Raw genomic sequence first — 19,167 nt, 5'->3', positions numbered from 1 at the left:
GATACTGAAGTCCTAAAATCAAGGTGACATTCAATGCAATAATCTTTAAAAAACCCAACAAATAAGTGCGACATTGGGCTGCTGGGGAAAATACTATTTATTATACATTTAAATACAAATTTGAAATGTGTTGTGGACACATCTGCAGGGTTACAGGTAAAAAATAAAAATGTACAAAGTTATGTTCTGCATCTCTCAAGATTGACGCTTCAAAAATTTCACAAAATACCAGAAGTTCATCTTTGTAAGAACATGCAAAGATAATAATGCACACAATCTTTTGCTTGGCAGATTATCTTTGTTCCCTCCCTGCATAAAGTACCTAGAGTTTGTAAACAGTCTTTAAAAGTGTTAATAGCTTTAAGGAATGTGTTATCACAGTTCATATGGATTCGCCCCGCAATGAATTACAATGCTACACAGTAGTTTCGTGTTTCCACAACCCAGTTCTAATATTACCAGTACTGTCTGCAGTAAGCAAGGGTCCGTCCTGTCCACTGCTTTTAAGTGGTCCATTCTGGATGGCTAAATTTAAGCCATAAGATTTTTGCTGGTTTTCAAGTTCAACTGCTATTGGTTTCCTTAGAATATCTTTTTTGTTGTTGGTAGCTATTGTTTTTTCAGTATTTCTGCTACTTTTTGGAAGTGTACTGCAAGCATCACTGCTATCCTGTTGGGATTGGTTATACTGACGTTCTCTGTATGCCAGATAGGCTCTTCGGCTCCTCGAATGCCCTTCGCTGTTGCTTTGTCGACTTTTAGGTAAGCCATTTTGCACACTTCCTTCCACACTTGTGGGAACATCATACGCATATTCCCTCAATACTGCAAGCCTGCTAGCACGATGTCCCTTGCTTCTGTTCTTATGATGCCGACTTGGGTGTCCGTTTGTCCGAAACTGTACCTCTAAGGGAGCTACATGCATTTTGATATCATTATCCACTGAATGTTCAGTGAGACTGTTATCAAGTTGAGGACCTGTGTTCAATGGCAGAGAAGTAGGGTGGCACTGAGCTGCTGCAGCTTGCAAGTTAGTTAGTTTACAACCTTGAGAAGAATTTTTTAGGCTTGATGCACTTTTATTTGTGCATGAAGATTCTGCACTACTGTTGGTGCACTTAGGGGCCTCTCCATTGGTTCCGCTGGAACTGGAGGGCTGCACATTTACTTGCACTGAATACGTACTCCTTCCAGGGCAGCAAGTCGTTATCCAAGCATGCCTGACATCTTCCCTGTTAACGCAATGGTGCACCATAAGAAAGGCACTGAGGCTTAAACATGTTGCCCCAAAAAAACAGCTGAAGATCAGGTCCATGGGATAATACAGGGAAACTGACAGTGCTCCGAAAATCCACAGAGCAACATACAACAGCAAAGTAAGGCCCACTCCCAGCAGCTGCGCTTGAAAACTGTGCTCGTTCTCCAAAGCAGATGTAGAAACTAGCGACACCGACAATGAATCTTGATGAGCCAGTTCCCCGTGTTCGTTGGTGGCCAGACGCTGCTGTTCCTCAACGGGTTCCTTAAGTTCATATTTACGTTCAGGGTGACGTTTTAGTTGTATGAATATGCTAAGAAAATACATACAGTTTATGAAAATTATAAAGCTAGCTGGTCCATAAAATGCTCCTAAGCTAGGTTCCCAAGTCATCCAGCAACTGGAAAAGAAACAAAGAATCAAAATTAACATCTTCTCACAAGTCACTTATGCTTTAGCAGTTCACAATGGTACTTTGAAATGATCTTGGCTGTGTTACATTTTCTGGAAGAATCAGAATTAACTGCAACGAGTACTTAGAAAAGCAAACCCATGAAATCTTATGACAGAGCTCTCAGTTATATGGTACTTACTAAGGCGCATTAGGTCTGCTGCCATAATTTCGGATGTTTGCTGCTGCTGTTATTCCACAAACTATGATAGGGATCCCTCCACCAATAAGGTAGAACCTAAAAAGTAAAAGCCAGTATATCAGTGACTGCTTAATGACAATGGATTTTATTCAGTCACCAAGAAGGAAAGGAGAGCTTTCCAGGATTCTGGAAATATGCAAGTTCTTTAAGAAAATAATTGGGATGAATCAGGTTTGGCAGTATCAACTTTTTTTAAGTCTTCCTCACTACAATTTTTTCCCTCCTGTTGCAAACCATCTCTCTCTCACAGCTGCTCACCTCTCTTGAAGGCACTGCATGAAGGCACACACAGTTAGAAGGAAGAAGCAAAAGCTGGCAGTCAAAAATTGTAAACTGCTGGAATAGAATACGGAAACTTCAAAGGAAAATACTAAGTGGTGTGTCTCTTGTTCCAGAGGTGAACTTGCCTAATACTATGGACACTATGTTCAGAAGATTGGCCATAAGAACTCTTGTTGCTTGTGTTTTTTTATGTGGAGGGGTTTGGGGAGTGGTGTTTGTGTTGTTTTTATTTATTAATTTTTAATGGACTCTATAATCTCATACTATAGACCTCCTGCTTCCTGTGGTAGTGTTAAAAACTGTACGCATTCACAAGGACAAGGGCATATGTTGTTGGAGTATCTAACTTTTCATTCAGATTTTGTGAATTCACATTGAATTCATTAGTGGCAGATCAATAATTACTGACAATCATTCAAATTAATGGCACTCTGTCCTGCATCTTATGCTAATCCAGTCCAAATTCAGATCAGAACACACAGTGAAAGCCACTACTGTGGCATACAGATGGCTGGTTTGTTTTGTGAACAAGAGACACCGACTCTGATGGTCCTGGACCTTTCCACTGCATTTCAGATTATTCACCAGAAGTTACTGCTGTCTCACTTGAGACACAAAACAACAGTCTAAAATAAAGTCTTTCTTGGAAGCCTAGGTACACTAAATATATTACTTAGCTGCTGAATCCTACAAAGATCAAATTCTGTCATTGGTTTATTCTGTATCTTGATGCAGCCATGAGGAGCTAGCCAGATGAAACAGCCCTTTGTGGCAGATTTTACTCTACTTATCTTTCACTACAAATTACTAAACCACTGCCTCAAAGATGTACCACCACTCACACATGAACAGCTAGGTGAAGTGGGTTCTACACAAGGCAAACTGTTACTGGTGGGAGAGTGAAGCAATATGGATTGTTTGTAGCCATAGTTCAGTTTGCTGTATTGAAGGAACATGTTTACAACTGGCCTTTAACCATACCAAGTACTAATGCCAAAAAAGAAAAAAAAAAAAAACCCAACACAAAAAAAACCCAAACCACTTGTCTGTTGCTGTGTTTAAGTCCTCAGCAATTCCTAAGAGCTCAAATTACAAATCAAAACTATCATAGAGCAAGGAGCTGTACGAACAGAACAGTAACTAAAGAACATATATAAAGTATGCTAGAGAAGATGCAGTAATATTAAGATTTTGCAGCAGAATGCTGTACAAGCTAAAACTTTTCCTTAAGTTAGATCAAAAAGAGAAAAACATATCTAATGACATGGTACAAGAAGAGGTGTTACGATAATAACAGGAAAAAAAAATTTAAATAGTGAAATGCCGAGTTTCTAAGCAGGACATTCACCCAGTATTTGTATTATAGCAATACAAGTATTTGTATTTGTTTTAAATAAAATTACGAAATACAAATATTTTTATTTCACGCTTTTCATGAAGTATCCCATCATTAAGATCTTCAGTGAGGGTCTTTGCAAAGCAGCACTTTTAGTTACAAAATTTGAAACGGTTTCCTTTTGTCTTGGATGGAGTTTGCTGAACAAAATACCTTTCATGCACGACAAACTCCATTTCCTTCTTGTGACTGGCAGCTGAGGACCTCAGTTATTTTTACACCCTCTTGCCTGGCATGGCAATGCAATATACTTGGCATAAAGTTTTTCACACGTTAAGAAATTCCAACCAGTGCCAAATGTTGCACTATCTTCTCAACATGGCTACTGTGAGCCACAGCAAATCTCTTCTCTACTGTCTATAGTGGCTTTCTGCAGAACACTGGATCCATTTCAAAGTCTTTTTCCACCTTGTTCATGACCTGTGACGAAGTCCCATTAACGATGAATGAATATCATCACCACCAACAAAATTGTCTTACATGCAATGAATTTCCCAAAATAAAAGAATAAAGCTTATCTATGCTAGAGGGGAAGGAAGCTTAACAGGTATGAAGTCCACCCTCAGAAAATACCTACAGGAACTGAAGATCAGTGTAAATGTCATGTCTACCTATCATCTGCAAGGTGGGCTTCTTTAAACCCAAAGAACACAAAGCAGAGTAATTTACATACGGCAAATAAGGAGAAAAATGTGTACCTACATACATGTATCAGGGTTTTTTTCTGCTCCAAAAGACCCTTTGCAATTCTGAAGAGGCATACACAGGATAAATATAAACAGCATGGAGGCAAACAGAGAATTGGTTGCTTTGTCTCTTTAAATTCAAGAAACAGGGGGCCTGATAACAGTAGCTGACTGGTTCCAAACAAGCAAGAAACTTGCACAAAATTCTTTGCCCTATGCCACTATGGGTAGTTTTGTTTTGAACATAAGTCTAAAAGACAACTGAATGAGGAAAAAAAAAAAAAAAAAAAAAAACCAAAAACAAAAAACATCCTTCTATGGCTGTTCCATCCAAAAACACCACACATCTGACTAAGGAAATCCCTGAGGTGCAAGAAGTTGAACATTGAGAAAATCTGAAAAATATGAAACGTTTGCTCTGTTCTGATACTTGTCTCCAGAGTTACTGCCATTATCACAGATGAGGCATCCAGATCTGAACTGGTACGTACATGTTTATGTCTATGCAGAGCTGAGCCTGTGAGGCTGGTAATTTTAATGTAACATCTTCCAAAGGGGGGGGGGGGAGGCGGCGGCACAGGGAGGATCACAACAGATGTTAAAAAGCCTACTCGGTACCCTGCTGGAAGGCACAGAGTTGGTGATGGGCATGATATCCTACAGTGAATACAACAGATTTACTTTTTCTTAAAAGAAAAATAATAAAAGTTAAGGAAAGCAAAGACAGCACTTAATTGGTATAAATATTAACCTTTTACCTTCTAAATTTATCAATTCAATATTTCTGTTGGGTTGTATATAGTACTGCAAATTTTAGTTGATGACATTCAGAAAAGCATTTCTGATTTTCTGCAGTCTCTGTACTTTAAAATCAAGCTTTCTAAAGATTTGCCTCTAACTAATCAAAGTTAATCAACTTCTGCCACCTTGTGGAGAATTTCAGCTTAGCAGTTTTTAATTAACATCCAGAGGCTCAGCAAGCTATATGAACAAAGTATGTTAGTGTTTTCTATTAAAAGTATTTCACATAGGCTGAATTTCACAGATAATTAGTTTTTCCCATTTCAGTAATAAACATTATAAGAGGAATGCTTCACAAAGAACACTTTTCATTTGATAATGACTGATACCTATTTTTCAAACTATTTGTAAGCAGTCTTTGGAAAACATTAAAATTTTACTTAAGTTGCATTAATTGTGCGATAACAGTTCTCCACAATTTCTTCTATGATAATTTCATGGGAAGTGTTGCTATCTGAAGTCCTAATCAAAGCTCCGGTAGTGACGCTGAAACGCTACCAATTTCTTAATTTACAAATCAGGAACACAGCATTGCAACAGTAATACGCTAAGACCAATTGTCCTTTACCTCATCCTCCTTAACATAATGCTGAGGAACAGAAAAATCTGGAAGGGACTTTACACACCTGGAAAGAAAATCTTCTATGAAAGGCACTTGCAAAATAACAGTAGTGACCTGTTACATTTTCTGGTCAGAGTATGAGCATAGCGACTTGGGAAATAACGAGCTGCAGACACAAACAACAAGCTCACCTCAGCATTGGTCTGGGCGGAGGAGGTGGCTCATCAGGATCTTGACATCTTTTTGCTTTTTTGGTTACTTGCTTGTAAATATTACGAGATGTCACTCCCAGCCACAGTACTGTCGCAAGAGTAGAATAATGGAGAATTATCCCGACCTTAAAAAAAAAATAAAAATAAAAATAAAAATAAAAAAATGAACCCCCAAACATGTCCTTTTTACCAAGTTAAAAAATTAATCATTTAACAAGCAACTTGCATAAAGCCTAGATTTTTAAAAGCTCAGTTCAAGAGAAGAAAAAACCCTCTTATTTTACTATGACTGTTCTAAATGGCAAGTCATTGTGGTTTTCAAAAAAGTAGAATATGTTATGCAAACCCATTTTTGTATCAGTTGAGTCTGGAGAGGCTGCATAGTTGCAGTTGCCCCTAGTGGAAGGAAAACTTAGTAACGTGGAAAGAACTTTGCTGGCCAACATTTTTAATATTACGTTCAATCATACATTTTAAGAAACTGTATTTTATGAAACATTTAACTTTAAAGTGTCTTGTGTTACAGATATTATTCAAATTGAAACAAGTAAGGCAACAGCAAGCTAATGATATCGTGGTAACTACGTAGCAGGCAGCAAGATATAGACAGCTAACAAACTCATCAGCAATTTTAACATAATGCAAAAAAAAAGCAAGTGTCATACTTTAAATATTTAACCAGCCCAAACATTAATGCAAAGTCATCCTCACAGACTGACTGGGCACTACTGTTAAGAAAACGGCTGTCTGTCAGATCCTTTTACATCTGCAATTTTTTATAAACTGAACATTGTTTTCTTCAAAGTTCCAGGAATTCCCAAAGTCCCTGGAGTTTTGTCAAGGAAAGGCACAATCCATTCGTCCTGCATTTCCTTACTTATAAGCGACCACTGAGATGGAGTGACTGCAAGAGGTATGTTTCATATATCCCTTAAATGACGGCACACGTGTATGGAAGAGGTAACACTTCAGTTGCTGTTAAGAGGACTGGAGGTGGGGTTTTTTTGCAAGTTTCAATCACCAGTAAAAGCACAACTCTTGAACAACCCATCCATATCACAGAATTTCTCTTGGATGATTACTGTCTCCAAGAAGGCAAGAAAAAAGATTACAGTTCAACAAACTATTTCCTCATCTCCATATACATATATGTGTGTGCGTGCACATGCATATGCATGCACACAGACTAGCATTCTCTTTATATTTGTAGGAGAAAGAGCAGGGACATATTTTATTGCAACACTTTGAACCGTCAACCTAGTAACTACTGTAAATTCAAACAAAAAGCATTACGGAATATTATGGTGAGGGAATAGAAACTTTTATGAATCACTGGATGGAAAAATGAAAAAATGAAAATATTAAAAAAATTTCACTGAAGAATTTCACAAAGCTGCAACTGCTACTATACTGAAACCCTGCAACTGAACTAGGCCAAATCTTAGAAGAACGAATCATTATAAAAGTGGAGTCTCAATAAAGCTAGTGATGTTTGTTTAGAGAAAACATGGGTCTTTGACTTGAAACACTTCTCTCTCCCTCCCTTTAGGTTATACTGAGCAAATGGAAATAAATATTTTAACACCTGTGGAAATCAGTTTTCACATGGTCTGTAAAGGCCACATACAGGCCTATAAAACAATTTTATAATAAGTAAGTCTCAAAAATAAAACTAACAGGTAAAACATTTTTGTGATTGCATTTTGGGCAAAAAAAAATTTCTGTTGCACTTCTGAAATACTTTTCCAGGTTTCAAGTAACAAACTAGTTTTATCTTCATGGCTGGACGAAAATACAAGAGAAAACTTTAAGAAAAAAAGAGGTTGGTTTTTTGTCTAAATTTTACATTCAGATGAAAATGCTTGTACAGTACTACTGTTCTGTAGGAGACAAGGGAGGCATATACATATATAGGAGTATGAAACTGGTAACTAGTTTTTTCAAGCGTTCGCATATTTACTTACTGCTTGGCAAATACTGGCATTCCTGGTCTGAGTTATGCCTCCAATAAACATCACACATGTCAGGAAAATATGAAAGCTCAGGTTAACTAGCATATGCCAGCTTTTTACACTGATCCTGATCACACTGTTAAAAGAAACAAATTAGATAACATAAAACACAGCTGCAATATTGTCTTTCTGAAACTAGCAAGATACACTTGTGGTAAATGAGAGATAATTACTGTTAATGATTGTTTGACTACCACGTACTTTGTAATCAAATATAATCTCTGGTCTTCATCACAAGAAATTAAAACACCCTCCTATAACTAGCTTTATACAACTATTTGGGGCCTGATTCAAAAATTTTAGGCTTCAAGCTTTCACATCAACAGAAACGTAAAAGGCTGAACAGTTTGTTAAATTCTACCATCATTCTTCAGTGGTATCTTCTTTCATCATGAAGCAAAAGTGAAAAATTAAAGACATACATGGTTATGAGAGCTAAACTGTCATACTCAAGAACAGATGAAATCGCTACTTGCTTAACTATTAGTTTGCATCAACTAACCTTATAGGAAAAAAAATGCAGATTACTTAGCATGTTCCTATCAAAAAGTAGTGTTAAGCACTATGAAACTAATTTTTTTAGTCTAGTAATTTTAATTCATACCTGTGATGGTATATGTAACTGACTATGATCATCAAAAGGCACATTAGCAAAACCATGGCAGTGGCATAAATTACTGGATGCAAAAGATCAGCTGGCTGCATATATAATTCAGCTCCTGTCAAGTCCTGACAACAAAAACAAAATTAACATTAGTCCACCTGATGTCTTCATTTTGTGGGGGTAGCGGGGATAGCAGAGGAGACAAAATAAAGTAACGGGAACCTTCTAGATGAAATTCCCTGCACCCCCCCGCCCCTCCAATTATTTATTATTTGATGTCCCTGGCTTTCTTCCACAATTACCTGCTATTCTGGCTGACCCTTATAAATGCAGTCACACATCTTAGAGAACACTTAAACATATATGCTTGAATATACAGAGAAGTTAGCAGCTTATGGACACACACCATTTTCTTCTTCTTAAAATACTTACACGTATAGCATGTAGAACTGTGTGTTTCAGTTATGATTATTACCTTCCGCGAAAACCCAAAGAATGTTATAGAAAGGGCCCTCAGCTAGTTTGCAGATGATGCTATAGACTGGGGAGACTGATCAATAGATTGGAGGAAAATCAGAGGGACATTGGTGAGCCAGAGAAATGGGCTGATAAAACACCATGAAATTTGGCAAAGGAAAATGTGAAAAGATCTGTATCTGGGATGGAATAACCCCATGCATGCAACAATACAGGCTGGGCACTGGACTGAATAGAAAGCAACCAAAGAACCACTTGAGGGTACACTGGTAGATGACAGTTGACCACAAGTCAGCAGTGTAGCCTGCAGCCCAAGGCCACACTTTGCTGTGTCAGCAAAACCACAGCAAGCGGGTGAATTGATTATTCCCTTCTGTTCAGCACTGTGAGACCACCTCTGCAGAACCATCTTCAATTTGAGGCTCCCCAGTACAAGAAAGGCACCGACATACTGGATGGAGCAAGTCTAACAGATCACTGGGATGACTAGCAGGCTGAAGTACACAATGTCTGAGGCTGAAAAAGCTAAGTTTCTTCATCTTCAAGAAGAAAAGGAAGATGGGAGAAATCTCATTATTACATTGAACTGCCTACTGGGATTGTACAATGATGACTGACTCAAACTCTTCTTGGACATGAACCAGGAAATGGTGAGAGGCAATGGACATTATCAGCAACATGGAAAATTCTGATTAGATACTAGAAAAAAATTCTGATGAAAGTGGTCACATACTGCCCAGAGAGACTGTGTAATCTCTGTCCTTGGAGATACTCAAAGCTTGACTGAATATGACCTGAAGCAATGTGATCTGGCTTTGAAGCTGATCAAACTTCGAGCAGGTAATTGGACCAAATGACACCCAGATGTTCCTACCAGACTGTTATTCTATAATTACTGGTTGACTGCAACAGATAGTTGATAACTCAAATAGAATTCAACAGTTCTTTAGCATTGTTGAAGTTTTCTGAACCCACCCATCAAAATATTACTCAAGGAGTAAGCATGAAATGGAACCTTGGACTGTTAAAGCATGGCAGTATTTCAAGTAACATCTGAGGAGTGATATTTTCTTTTACTAACAAGAATAGCAAGAAGAAATAATTCTGTTTGGATGCAGTTACAATTTACTAGGGTTCCATTTCCATAAAGGTAATGAACATGGAGAGAGAAAAAGAAAAAAAAAAAAAAAAACACAACCCTTCAGTCCCTTTCAGCGCTAAATAAAACAAATCTTCTTAACTAAGATTAGTGGAAATATCTATTAAAAAGAATTTTCAGAACAGACAGGATACAGAAAATTGTCTCACCTATACTTGTGAGTGAGAGTCACTCTTAAACGTCTAGAGTTGGCAAAGTTCAAAAGTGTGCTGGGGGAAAGGAGAACAAATTTGGAATTCACAAAGAACAGTAGAACATTAGGAAGAAGTTTCAGTTTGTTTTGAAAAAAAAAATCACAGTGATACACAATCTGTTTTTAAAGTTAAGAGGGGTAATCTGATTTCATGGATGGGAAAAGAGTTCTTGAATTGAAGCTTACAATTAAATTAGCCAGCAGTCTCTTTACCACTCCTTCAATTGTTCTTTCATCAGAATATAAATTTGTTATTCCTAACTAACTCACCAACCTCATTTCAAACTAATTTAATCAGATTGTCAGCTTGATTTTTATGTATTTGGTTTTCTTTGGCACCTGGAAAAAACACTTTGAGAAAGATCACAAGATATTATGCCTCAGGCAGCCAGTGTCATCTGATTTCAACACTACCCATGGGCTGGTTGATAGCCAGCTGGAGAGCCCTAGGAACTCACTGCTGTTACAAGCAGGAGCGAATATATTGTCACACATAGCCGGTGAGTATCAGAGGACAGAAACTGTAGGAGAATTCCTGTTGCTGCTTCCAGATTGGTGACCCGTAACAAGATGTCATGCATATACTGGTGTGAACTTAGAGAACAAGAGCTACAAAAATCACAGGATTTACAATAATCTAAGACATCTGAGAAAACTAGCCTAGCTAGCAAAGGCCTTGACCCAATACCCACTAAGTCAATGGAATTCTTACCAATTGCACTGATATTTTTAATCAGACCTACTAAAAGGAGTGAAGGGAGCTAATAATGTTATTTCTGAGCTAAACTACTCCTAAATAATAACTTAATAAAAAAGTATGACAGTAAAATAACAGTAGAGATGGCATTAAGAAAAACACTGGGGCATTTATAGACAACTAACAGAACTCTTTCTTCTCAACTACCATTGCTGGTTTTTTTTTTTTCCTCTGCTGTAGGCCTATAATAATGAGATTTCAGCTGAGCCTCCTAGTTACCTCTTCTATTATTAAACAGTGGTTAAAATGATTTCCAAAAAAATACAAAATTTTGTAACTGTATCTTCCTGAATCACTAGATTAGAAAACTAGGCACTCAATTATGGGTTGCCTTATCAGAGTGTACTTTACATTATGTTCTGAAACGTATAAAGACGGGTTAGTACATTACCATCTGCTTTCTTCTACACACATATGTACTAAAGTGAAGTAGACTAAAAAAGAGTGAAGTAACTCTGGTTAAGTCATTCGCCATCCAGCCAGGATGATGGAATATTGCATTCAGGTCCCTCCGGCCGCTACTGTTCATGTATTTGATGGTAATGACAACTGCTGAATTAAAAGCCAAACTCCTAAAACCAAACCCAGAACTATGAGCCTGGGACCAGAACCCAGACTTTCACACCACTATGAGAGTCTACAAATGAAATAGGCTTTTTTAGTTAATATGTATGGATAGGCATTATGAAAACTTTTTTCAGCAGCTACTTAGACATCCAGAGCTTTTGCACTGTTAACTGTGCAAGGAACATTTAACAGACGAGCATTACTCTGTCCTCCTCTACCTACCACCTCCTCTCCACTCCCTGCAGCCTCACATTTTGGGAAGTAGCTAAATATTTAAGGTATAACACTTTTGAGCAAGCATAGAATGAAAGCCACTGGCAGAAACGGAAGAAAGCTGCCCCTTCCTCTAACTTTTTGATTTTGGACTGTCAACAGTTCTCTATATAGCAACACACTGTAAGATATTGATATAATCTTACTATGTATTAATTTAGAAATAGTCATTTACAGCAGCAGATTGAATATGCTCTACATTTTTCTTCCTCCAGATGGCAGAAACGTGACCAATTTAAAGCATAATCTCTCTTTACATGCATACTACACATACAAATGAAGTTTAATTCCATTTTAAAGAACGCTGTTATGTTTTAGGAAAGGATTATATATTTAAAAAATATCAAAGGCGGCAACTATAGGATTATAACAGCTTGAAGTAATTTAAAACAGTACCTTCAGAGGTAAAGTGAAAAGTTGCTCTCTCTGAGCCCTTTTAAAAAGCTTGGCATGTAAACCTTAATTTTATTTACGTTTAGCTTTTTGGTATTCTACTATTTAATTCTCTTAAGAGGAAGATTTTTGAAAATTTGAGTTGCAAAACAAAAATAGCAACTTCTCATGCACTAATTATCATAAAGGAATTCTCTTTCTTCCACGTACAATTACATAAAAATATATATTTAATTCCACACAGAGCACATTAACTACAACAAAACCCATACCAAATTTACACTTAAGTTGACAGTATTTCCTAAACCTCTTACTATTTCACTCATCTTCCTACTAGCCTACCATTTTTATGTATGTTTATCATTTAGCATCTGTGGTGGTGACTGGTAAGCAGGGTAGCAGTCACCATCTCTAAAAAGGGAACCTTCTCAGGCCAAATTCTGAAATGAAGAGCTCTGGGAAGAGACAAAGAAGAAATTCTACTTCATAACCTAAGAAGGTGTCTCACTCCCTTCTTCTTCAACTACCACTATATTTTAGAACTGGTTAACCATTTTTTTTTTTGACATCAATATGCTAAGACTAGAATTCAGGTACTATTTTTTAAGCAATATTTCAAAAATATTTTGGATAGTAACTAAATGGTTTGATTTTTTTTTCCTTTTAAAAATCCATGTCTTCTGATATCAGATCTACATACTAGTGAATGAATAGCTAATTCGCAGTGAAAAAGCTATCTCTCATTATGGATCACAGCAAAAAACCAAAACAAAACAAAAACAAAACCTGGGATAATCCTCCTGTCAACAAAGCTAACAAATTTCATCTAACACAGAGAAGATAGTTGAAAAAACTATTACCTTTCTTTATTTTAAACTGTCACTATTAGACTAAAATTCATAAAAGCTCATTTGATTAAGTAGCTCATTAAAATGGCTTCCCATAATATAGTACTTTCAATATGAAAATCTTTTGTGTCTAGTATATTCAGCAATTAATTTCACTTTGACAGATTTCCACTTAAACCTCATCTTACATCAACATTTATATCAATACAAGCAAAAACTGAAGATTTATTTCTTATGTTTAGTTTTATGTGAAATGGAACGTGGGAATGCTCATTTTCTTTAATGCATGAAAAAAACTCTACATAATTGCATTTTCAATATTTTTAAGTTCCAGAAAGAGACATGTAATTCTAAGTGTCATACCATTAAAACTGCATAGTTGCTGAGGGAGTAGCACTGAATGGTAGTAATATTTTCATCAGACAGAAGAATGCGACAACCATCAGATTTCCATCCCCCTTGTCCGTTCAGTAGATCAAAGTCCCACTGAGCTGCAACAGCATCTGCTCCATGCGCAATGCGCCGCAGTGTCACATTTATAGGAACGTGGTGACTGGCTAGGTTTAAACCATCTGTTACAAAAGAAACGTATTTGCACATAAATTTCTCAACATGTAACACATTAGATGCTAAAAACTTGTATTAGATATACACTAGTTGAAACAAAGGAGTCAAAGATGGTTCTTATTTTTAAGGATCATACAGTAATAATAAAAAACAAACCTATCTTGGTAAGAATAACTGGTGTTACAACTGTACGACGTTTCCCATCATCAGCCAGATTTGTTGAATTTCCTGTTGCTGGAAAAAGCTTTCCATTGCGAAATGCAATAAGCTGAAGCTTGTAGACAGATTCATCTGCTGGTCTGATTTCTCTTTTTTGCTTTTGGGTGAAAAGGGAAGCTGGCAACTGTATAGAAGCCTCTACAATTGTGTTCTAAAAATAAACAGATTTTTAAAGTTTTAAAGAGAAAATTAAATTCTTTACAGAGATTAAATTAGCAACTCCTCCAACTGAACAGTGTCAGAGATTAATGCATTTAGCAGACTACATATTGTGACAAACCTATTTGACAGTGTTTCCAAGTAATCCATGATAAAATAGTTGAATCAGGTTATTACAGTCTTAACACTTTTTTAAAAAGAAAAAAAGAAGTTAAGATTCTGTAGTTACCCTACTTGTTATAGAGAGTAAAGTTGAAGCTGGTATCAGTAAAGTATTTCAAGAGTTTTCGAGATTAGACTATTGGCATCTAAAAGCAGCAACCAAGACAAGCAGACAAAGAGAAATGCTGTAATTGTGCATTGGTACCATTCAAAATGAAACACTGTATACAAACAGGTTTTGATAACTTGTATATAAATTATACTTGGGTAGGGAAGCATGCATGTAATTTTATAGAATTACAGAAATATACTTTCAAATATACACCCTGCAGTGACATTCAAGCACATGAAGTGATAAAAGCAAACTGGTATGTTGGTGAATGTAACTGAAAAAATACTTTTATTTAATATGAGGAAGTGTTTCCATTCTATACACACCCACATTATCTGTCTATATATATATATATATCTATATAGATATATCTGTGTGTGTGTGTGCACGCGCGTACATGCGCACACACACTTCCCAGTAAAAATCTTTCAGGTCTGTTTTCTACTTCATGCTTAATTACAGCATCACTCTGAGCGGAATATTTCAGATATTTAAGGAGACTGGTAATATCTGATTTAAAAAGTAATGAAGGTGAAAATACAGCAAAATAAAGCCAAGTAGTATTATGAACTAGGGAGCATTTCATCTTCCATACTTTTGAAAAGGTCTGAAAGCATCTTTCAACTTCAGATGTTTTAATGAAGAAACCCACATCTACTCATTAAAAATTGTGTCCATTAAAATATTATTCTATAATCAAACTTTATTATCCTTTGTCACTTTAATTATCCTTTGTCACAGTCATTCTGGATTATGTAAAAATGCTACTTCAACATTAGAAATTAATAAAATAAGCTTGCTTTCCAAATGATTCATATTTAAGATATTATTACAAAGTCAGTAAGGAAACAATGAGTATCCGACCTTTAAAGCCAGACTTGACAGTGTATTTGAAACGTTGCACTTAAAGCTTAATTGTTTATCTAGATTTCCATCTGGATCTCTTCTCCCATAATCACCGAGTCCTGTACGGTCTGATGTAGCCACTTTCTGAAATACGGTGCATGTCATCCCAGTGAAACCAGCAGCCTTTATTACATAAGCCTCAAGAGCAATATTTGGAGAATACTGCGACGACAAAAATCAAACATTAAATAATTTTACACACCACAGGAAGAATAATAAATAATCTTAAAGGGATTCTCTGCCATAACAGTAAAAAAACCACCCAGCAAACCGTTTCTGTTTATCTGGCAGGGATAAATCTGTTCAGAGTACTTCTCTTCTCCCTACAGAAATAGTAGGCATTTCAGATAATGCCAACATCTATTAAGAAAAATAAAAAGCTATTGAAACTCAAGAGCCAGCAAAATGTCTTCTAAATAAATAAATTTATACTTACAGTAGAATAAACTTGAGCTCCATTTGCAAGCCGATACATAGCAATTTTCTGTAGACACTGTACAATTCTAGTGCAAGCCTTTGCTTCTCTTTGTGCCATCCACAGAACACGTTCATCAGCTAACATAATGTTACTTGCTATGTCCACCATCACGTCACCAAGCTAACAGGGAAGAGAAATAAGACTTTTATATCTTTGAAAGAGTTCATCCAGTAGGATCGCTATCAGGTGATATATACAGAGCAACTTGTCAGCACAGAAAGCAAAAGGAAATAGGTTGTTCCTATTTCAATCACCACTTGTCAAGTTGAGATACTGAAATACTTTGACTCATTTACCTCCATCCAACAAAAATGTTATGCCAATGTGTCTGTTTACATTATACTTAGAAAACAAAAACATGAGAAATACAGATATTTCATTAAAAGCAAAGAGTGTAATACTCCACATTCTACTGTACTAATTATTTAAAAGGACTATTTATAATCAACTTTAAACCTAAAATAAATAAACTATAAATCAACAGTGATACAGTTTGCATGCATGAGGGAAGATAATAAGAAAAGAGTAATATAGGCAAAAATTAGCACACAACCCTTCTGCTTCTCTTCCTTTCGCTACGTCTGCCTTTTCTTTGATTCCTTCCTTGCTTGCCTTCAGTTTTGCATGAACTGTTTTAGGTCGCAAGTTGTGAAAAAGACAGCAAACACCTGTAGGTACCAGAGCTGCTTTCAAACCACCAGTGACATTGTTGTAAGTTTATGCTCACACTCCCTTACCCTGTCTTCTGTATGACGGACAAATACAAACTATAAAGGGAATTCATTTATTTAGGCCACAACTCTGCTAAAATTAATGAGCACCTACATTGACAGTGACCTACACTGGATTTTCACAACATTTAAGGAACAGTGACAAATATTGGACCAAAAGTGAAGGTGCATGTATTTTCTATTTGAATTGACTGAAATGCAATTCACAGTGCCTAAGTTCAGGGACTGGAGTTTTCTGAATACAGACAGACAGGGTGATGTGGGAAAGACATCATCTTTAATATCCAGGCTTCCCAATTTCTTTTCAGAATATTACTCATAAGGAGAGAACAGTAGTTTGTTCTTCTTTTTTTAAATCTTTAAAAATAAAGGCAAGAGCAGGAATAGAAAAACATTTACTGTTTTAAGAACTGTCTCTTTTAGGGACAGAAGCTACAATCAGTAAACATTCTCAACAGCTAACACAGCCTCAAGCAGCATTTGCAGGCTGTAGCCCTTTCCATTAAATTCTCAAGAACAAATCAAAGTTGCATTAATTGAAGATGCTCATTATGAGTTACTACTACTTGAAAACTGGTAACATGTTTTACACATCAACAAATGGTGGTTTTACAATAAATTGTCAATATTAAGATCTTGAAGTCACAGGACTCAAGTTGTTTCATGTTTCATATTTTTAAAAAATATTACACATTCTTTCCCCTGCTTATCAAGGTACACACAAGCTTTTCCAACTGCATTTAACTTAAAACAATCTGCAAACTAAATACACTAATTCTAATTTAATGCAATCTGCATTCCCATTTAATACAATCTACAAACTTTCGGAATATTTGTCTTCAGTTTCGTTTATTCTTCTGACATGAAAAAGCTATTAAATGAGGCTTTTTATAATTTACAGTATTTATCTTTCAGAATAGCCACTGTAACAAAGAACTGACAATAAGATGTATAAGTGAATACAGTGTCAAGAAGTTTGTAGAATAATACCCTAATAAGAAATAACTAAGTCTTATTAATAGCTACTAAAAATTAAATGAAATTGCACTCACATTCCTTGAATATATCAGCAAATCAAAGGTTGACTGCAAATCAAACCAATTAAGATAAAAAATACATCATCTAAGACCAAAACTACCTATGAATTTAACTTGGATATTTTCATATCATCTACTACCTTCAAACATGGCAAAGTAATGCCAGATTGTGTCACTCTACAGACAATAAATCACAGCTGAGAAAAGAATATCCTTATAATGTTAACAAATCATGCAGCAATCTAAAACATGTTTCTGTTTTCGACTGGGTACAAAACCAGTCATTTAATGAGCTGCTTGCATAATTCCAAAATACACACACAAAAAAAAAATCCAAGCTATGATTGTAAAAAGATTTAGCCTGAAAATTCTCCAAGGAGTTCTGCAAAGAATTTACAACCAGCATTTACGGTTTGCTGAGGGTGGATGGGGAAATTTGGCTTTTTTTTGCGCAAGTTTAAAATTGAGGGATTGTGGTCTCCAGCTTCCCAACATGCACTGTACAGTGAGATCAATATAACCTCTGTTCAGCAGTGAAACAGAGAGTTCCTACCCACTGGTGGGACTATTCAACCACTCACATTTTTCTCCCCAACAATGAGCGTTCTCTAAGATTTTATTTTAATGTCTTACCTTATATCCTGCAAGATATAGGAATACTGAAAACCTTAGAGATACAGCTCAATACTGAATAAAGACAGCCTACCATGGTGGGAGGGGAGAAGATAAGTCTTGTTTTATTCATTATTGAGAGGATCTCTGAGGCTTTCATTATTTGTATTTTTAGATAAGAACATACCAATGAAAACCTGTGTGACCCACTCCATAGTAAATAAAAACAGACTTACTGTACCTATCTCCCTGCTCCAGTGCTGACCAGAGGTGTTACTCACATTACAGGTCCAGTGAATGCTGGATCATCTCAGCGCGAATGCAAAGTCTGTGACCATGGGTCAGCAACTTCAGGGACCTACTAAACAAACAAAAACATGGAATAGAATCTGATAATCCACTAACTCAGTGCCTGCATCTAACGTTGAGAAGGTTTCACTGCTCAGAATACTAAAGGACAAACACTTCGATTATCTTTAAAATGATGGCAAATTATCCAGTTACCTCTTTATATTTTTCAGCAAATCTTCCAAATTTCTCTATCATTTCAGCCACAAAAATAACATCCATCTTATCAGAAAAATTTGCTGCTTCAACGGTGTAAGCCAAGAGCTGTCTTGCTGTTGCCACTGCATTAGTAAGGTTGAGCGGCATCTACACAGAGAACAAACATAAGCGTTTTGAAGAAGTGAAAATTAAGTACAAGATAGAGGCAACACTTCAGCAATTAATAAATAAGCATTTTCTCAAAGAGGATAGCAGTTCCCACAGGGATCACAGTGTTTTAAGTGGCCAGGGACTACCACCTTATCTGTTAGCAAAAACATTTCCTACAAGCCAGAGAACCAGCATTTGTACCTGCTGCCGGAAACTGGCCTTTGTCCTGTTGTCCTAGAAGGGAGAGAGATGTTGCACCAAGAAAAGCAGAAAAAAAAGACAGTACTGCCAAATGCTTATTTTCCTTTTCACCAGAGCCTAGGCATGACAACACAAAGCTCCTAAAATATGGCATTTTATAGCAAGAGAAGCCAAAAGAAATTCAAATACACAA

At 36.3% G+C, this 19,167-nt stretch overlaps 1 protein-coding gene across 1 annotated transcript in view; it reads right to left on the bottom strand.

Moving 5' to 3' along the window:
* Positions 1-210: 210 nt before the first annotated feature.
* The window catches only part of ADGRA3 (adhesion G protein-coupled receptor A3), a gene marked incomplete at its 5' end in the record, with an annotated part of 59,725 nt that continues 40,768 nt past the window's right edge, over positions 211-19,167 (bottom strand). Inside the window, 10 exons of the mRNA XM_082314780.1 lie at positions 211-1,658; positions 1,852-1,947; positions 5,830-5,975; positions 7,815-7,938; positions 8,467-8,591; positions 13,497-13,705; positions 13,857-14,070; positions 15,217-15,420; positions 15,695-15,856; positions 18,621-18,770. Of these exons, the coding sequence (XP_082170906.1) occupies positions 416-1,658; positions 1,852-1,947; positions 5,830-5,975; positions 7,815-7,938; positions 8,467-8,591; positions 13,497-13,705; positions 13,857-14,070; positions 15,217-15,420; positions 15,695-15,856; positions 18,621-18,770 (2,673 nt within the window). The 3' untranslated portion in view covers positions 211-415. The remainder of the gene's footprint in view (positions 1,659-1,851; positions 1,948-5,829; positions 5,976-7,814; positions 7,939-8,466; positions 8,592-13,496; positions 13,706-13,856; positions 14,071-15,216; positions 15,421-15,694; positions 15,857-18,620; positions 18,771-19,167) is intronic.

Source organism: Platalea leucorodia (assembly GCF_965183815.1).
Source record: "Platalea leucorodia genome assembly, chromosome: 6".
In the NCBI taxonomy this organism is placed as follows: Eukaryota; Metazoa; Chordata; class Aves; order Pelecaniformes; family Threskiornithidae; genus Platalea; species Platalea leucorodia.
This window is presented reverse-complemented; position numbering and strand designations above follow the sequence as displayed.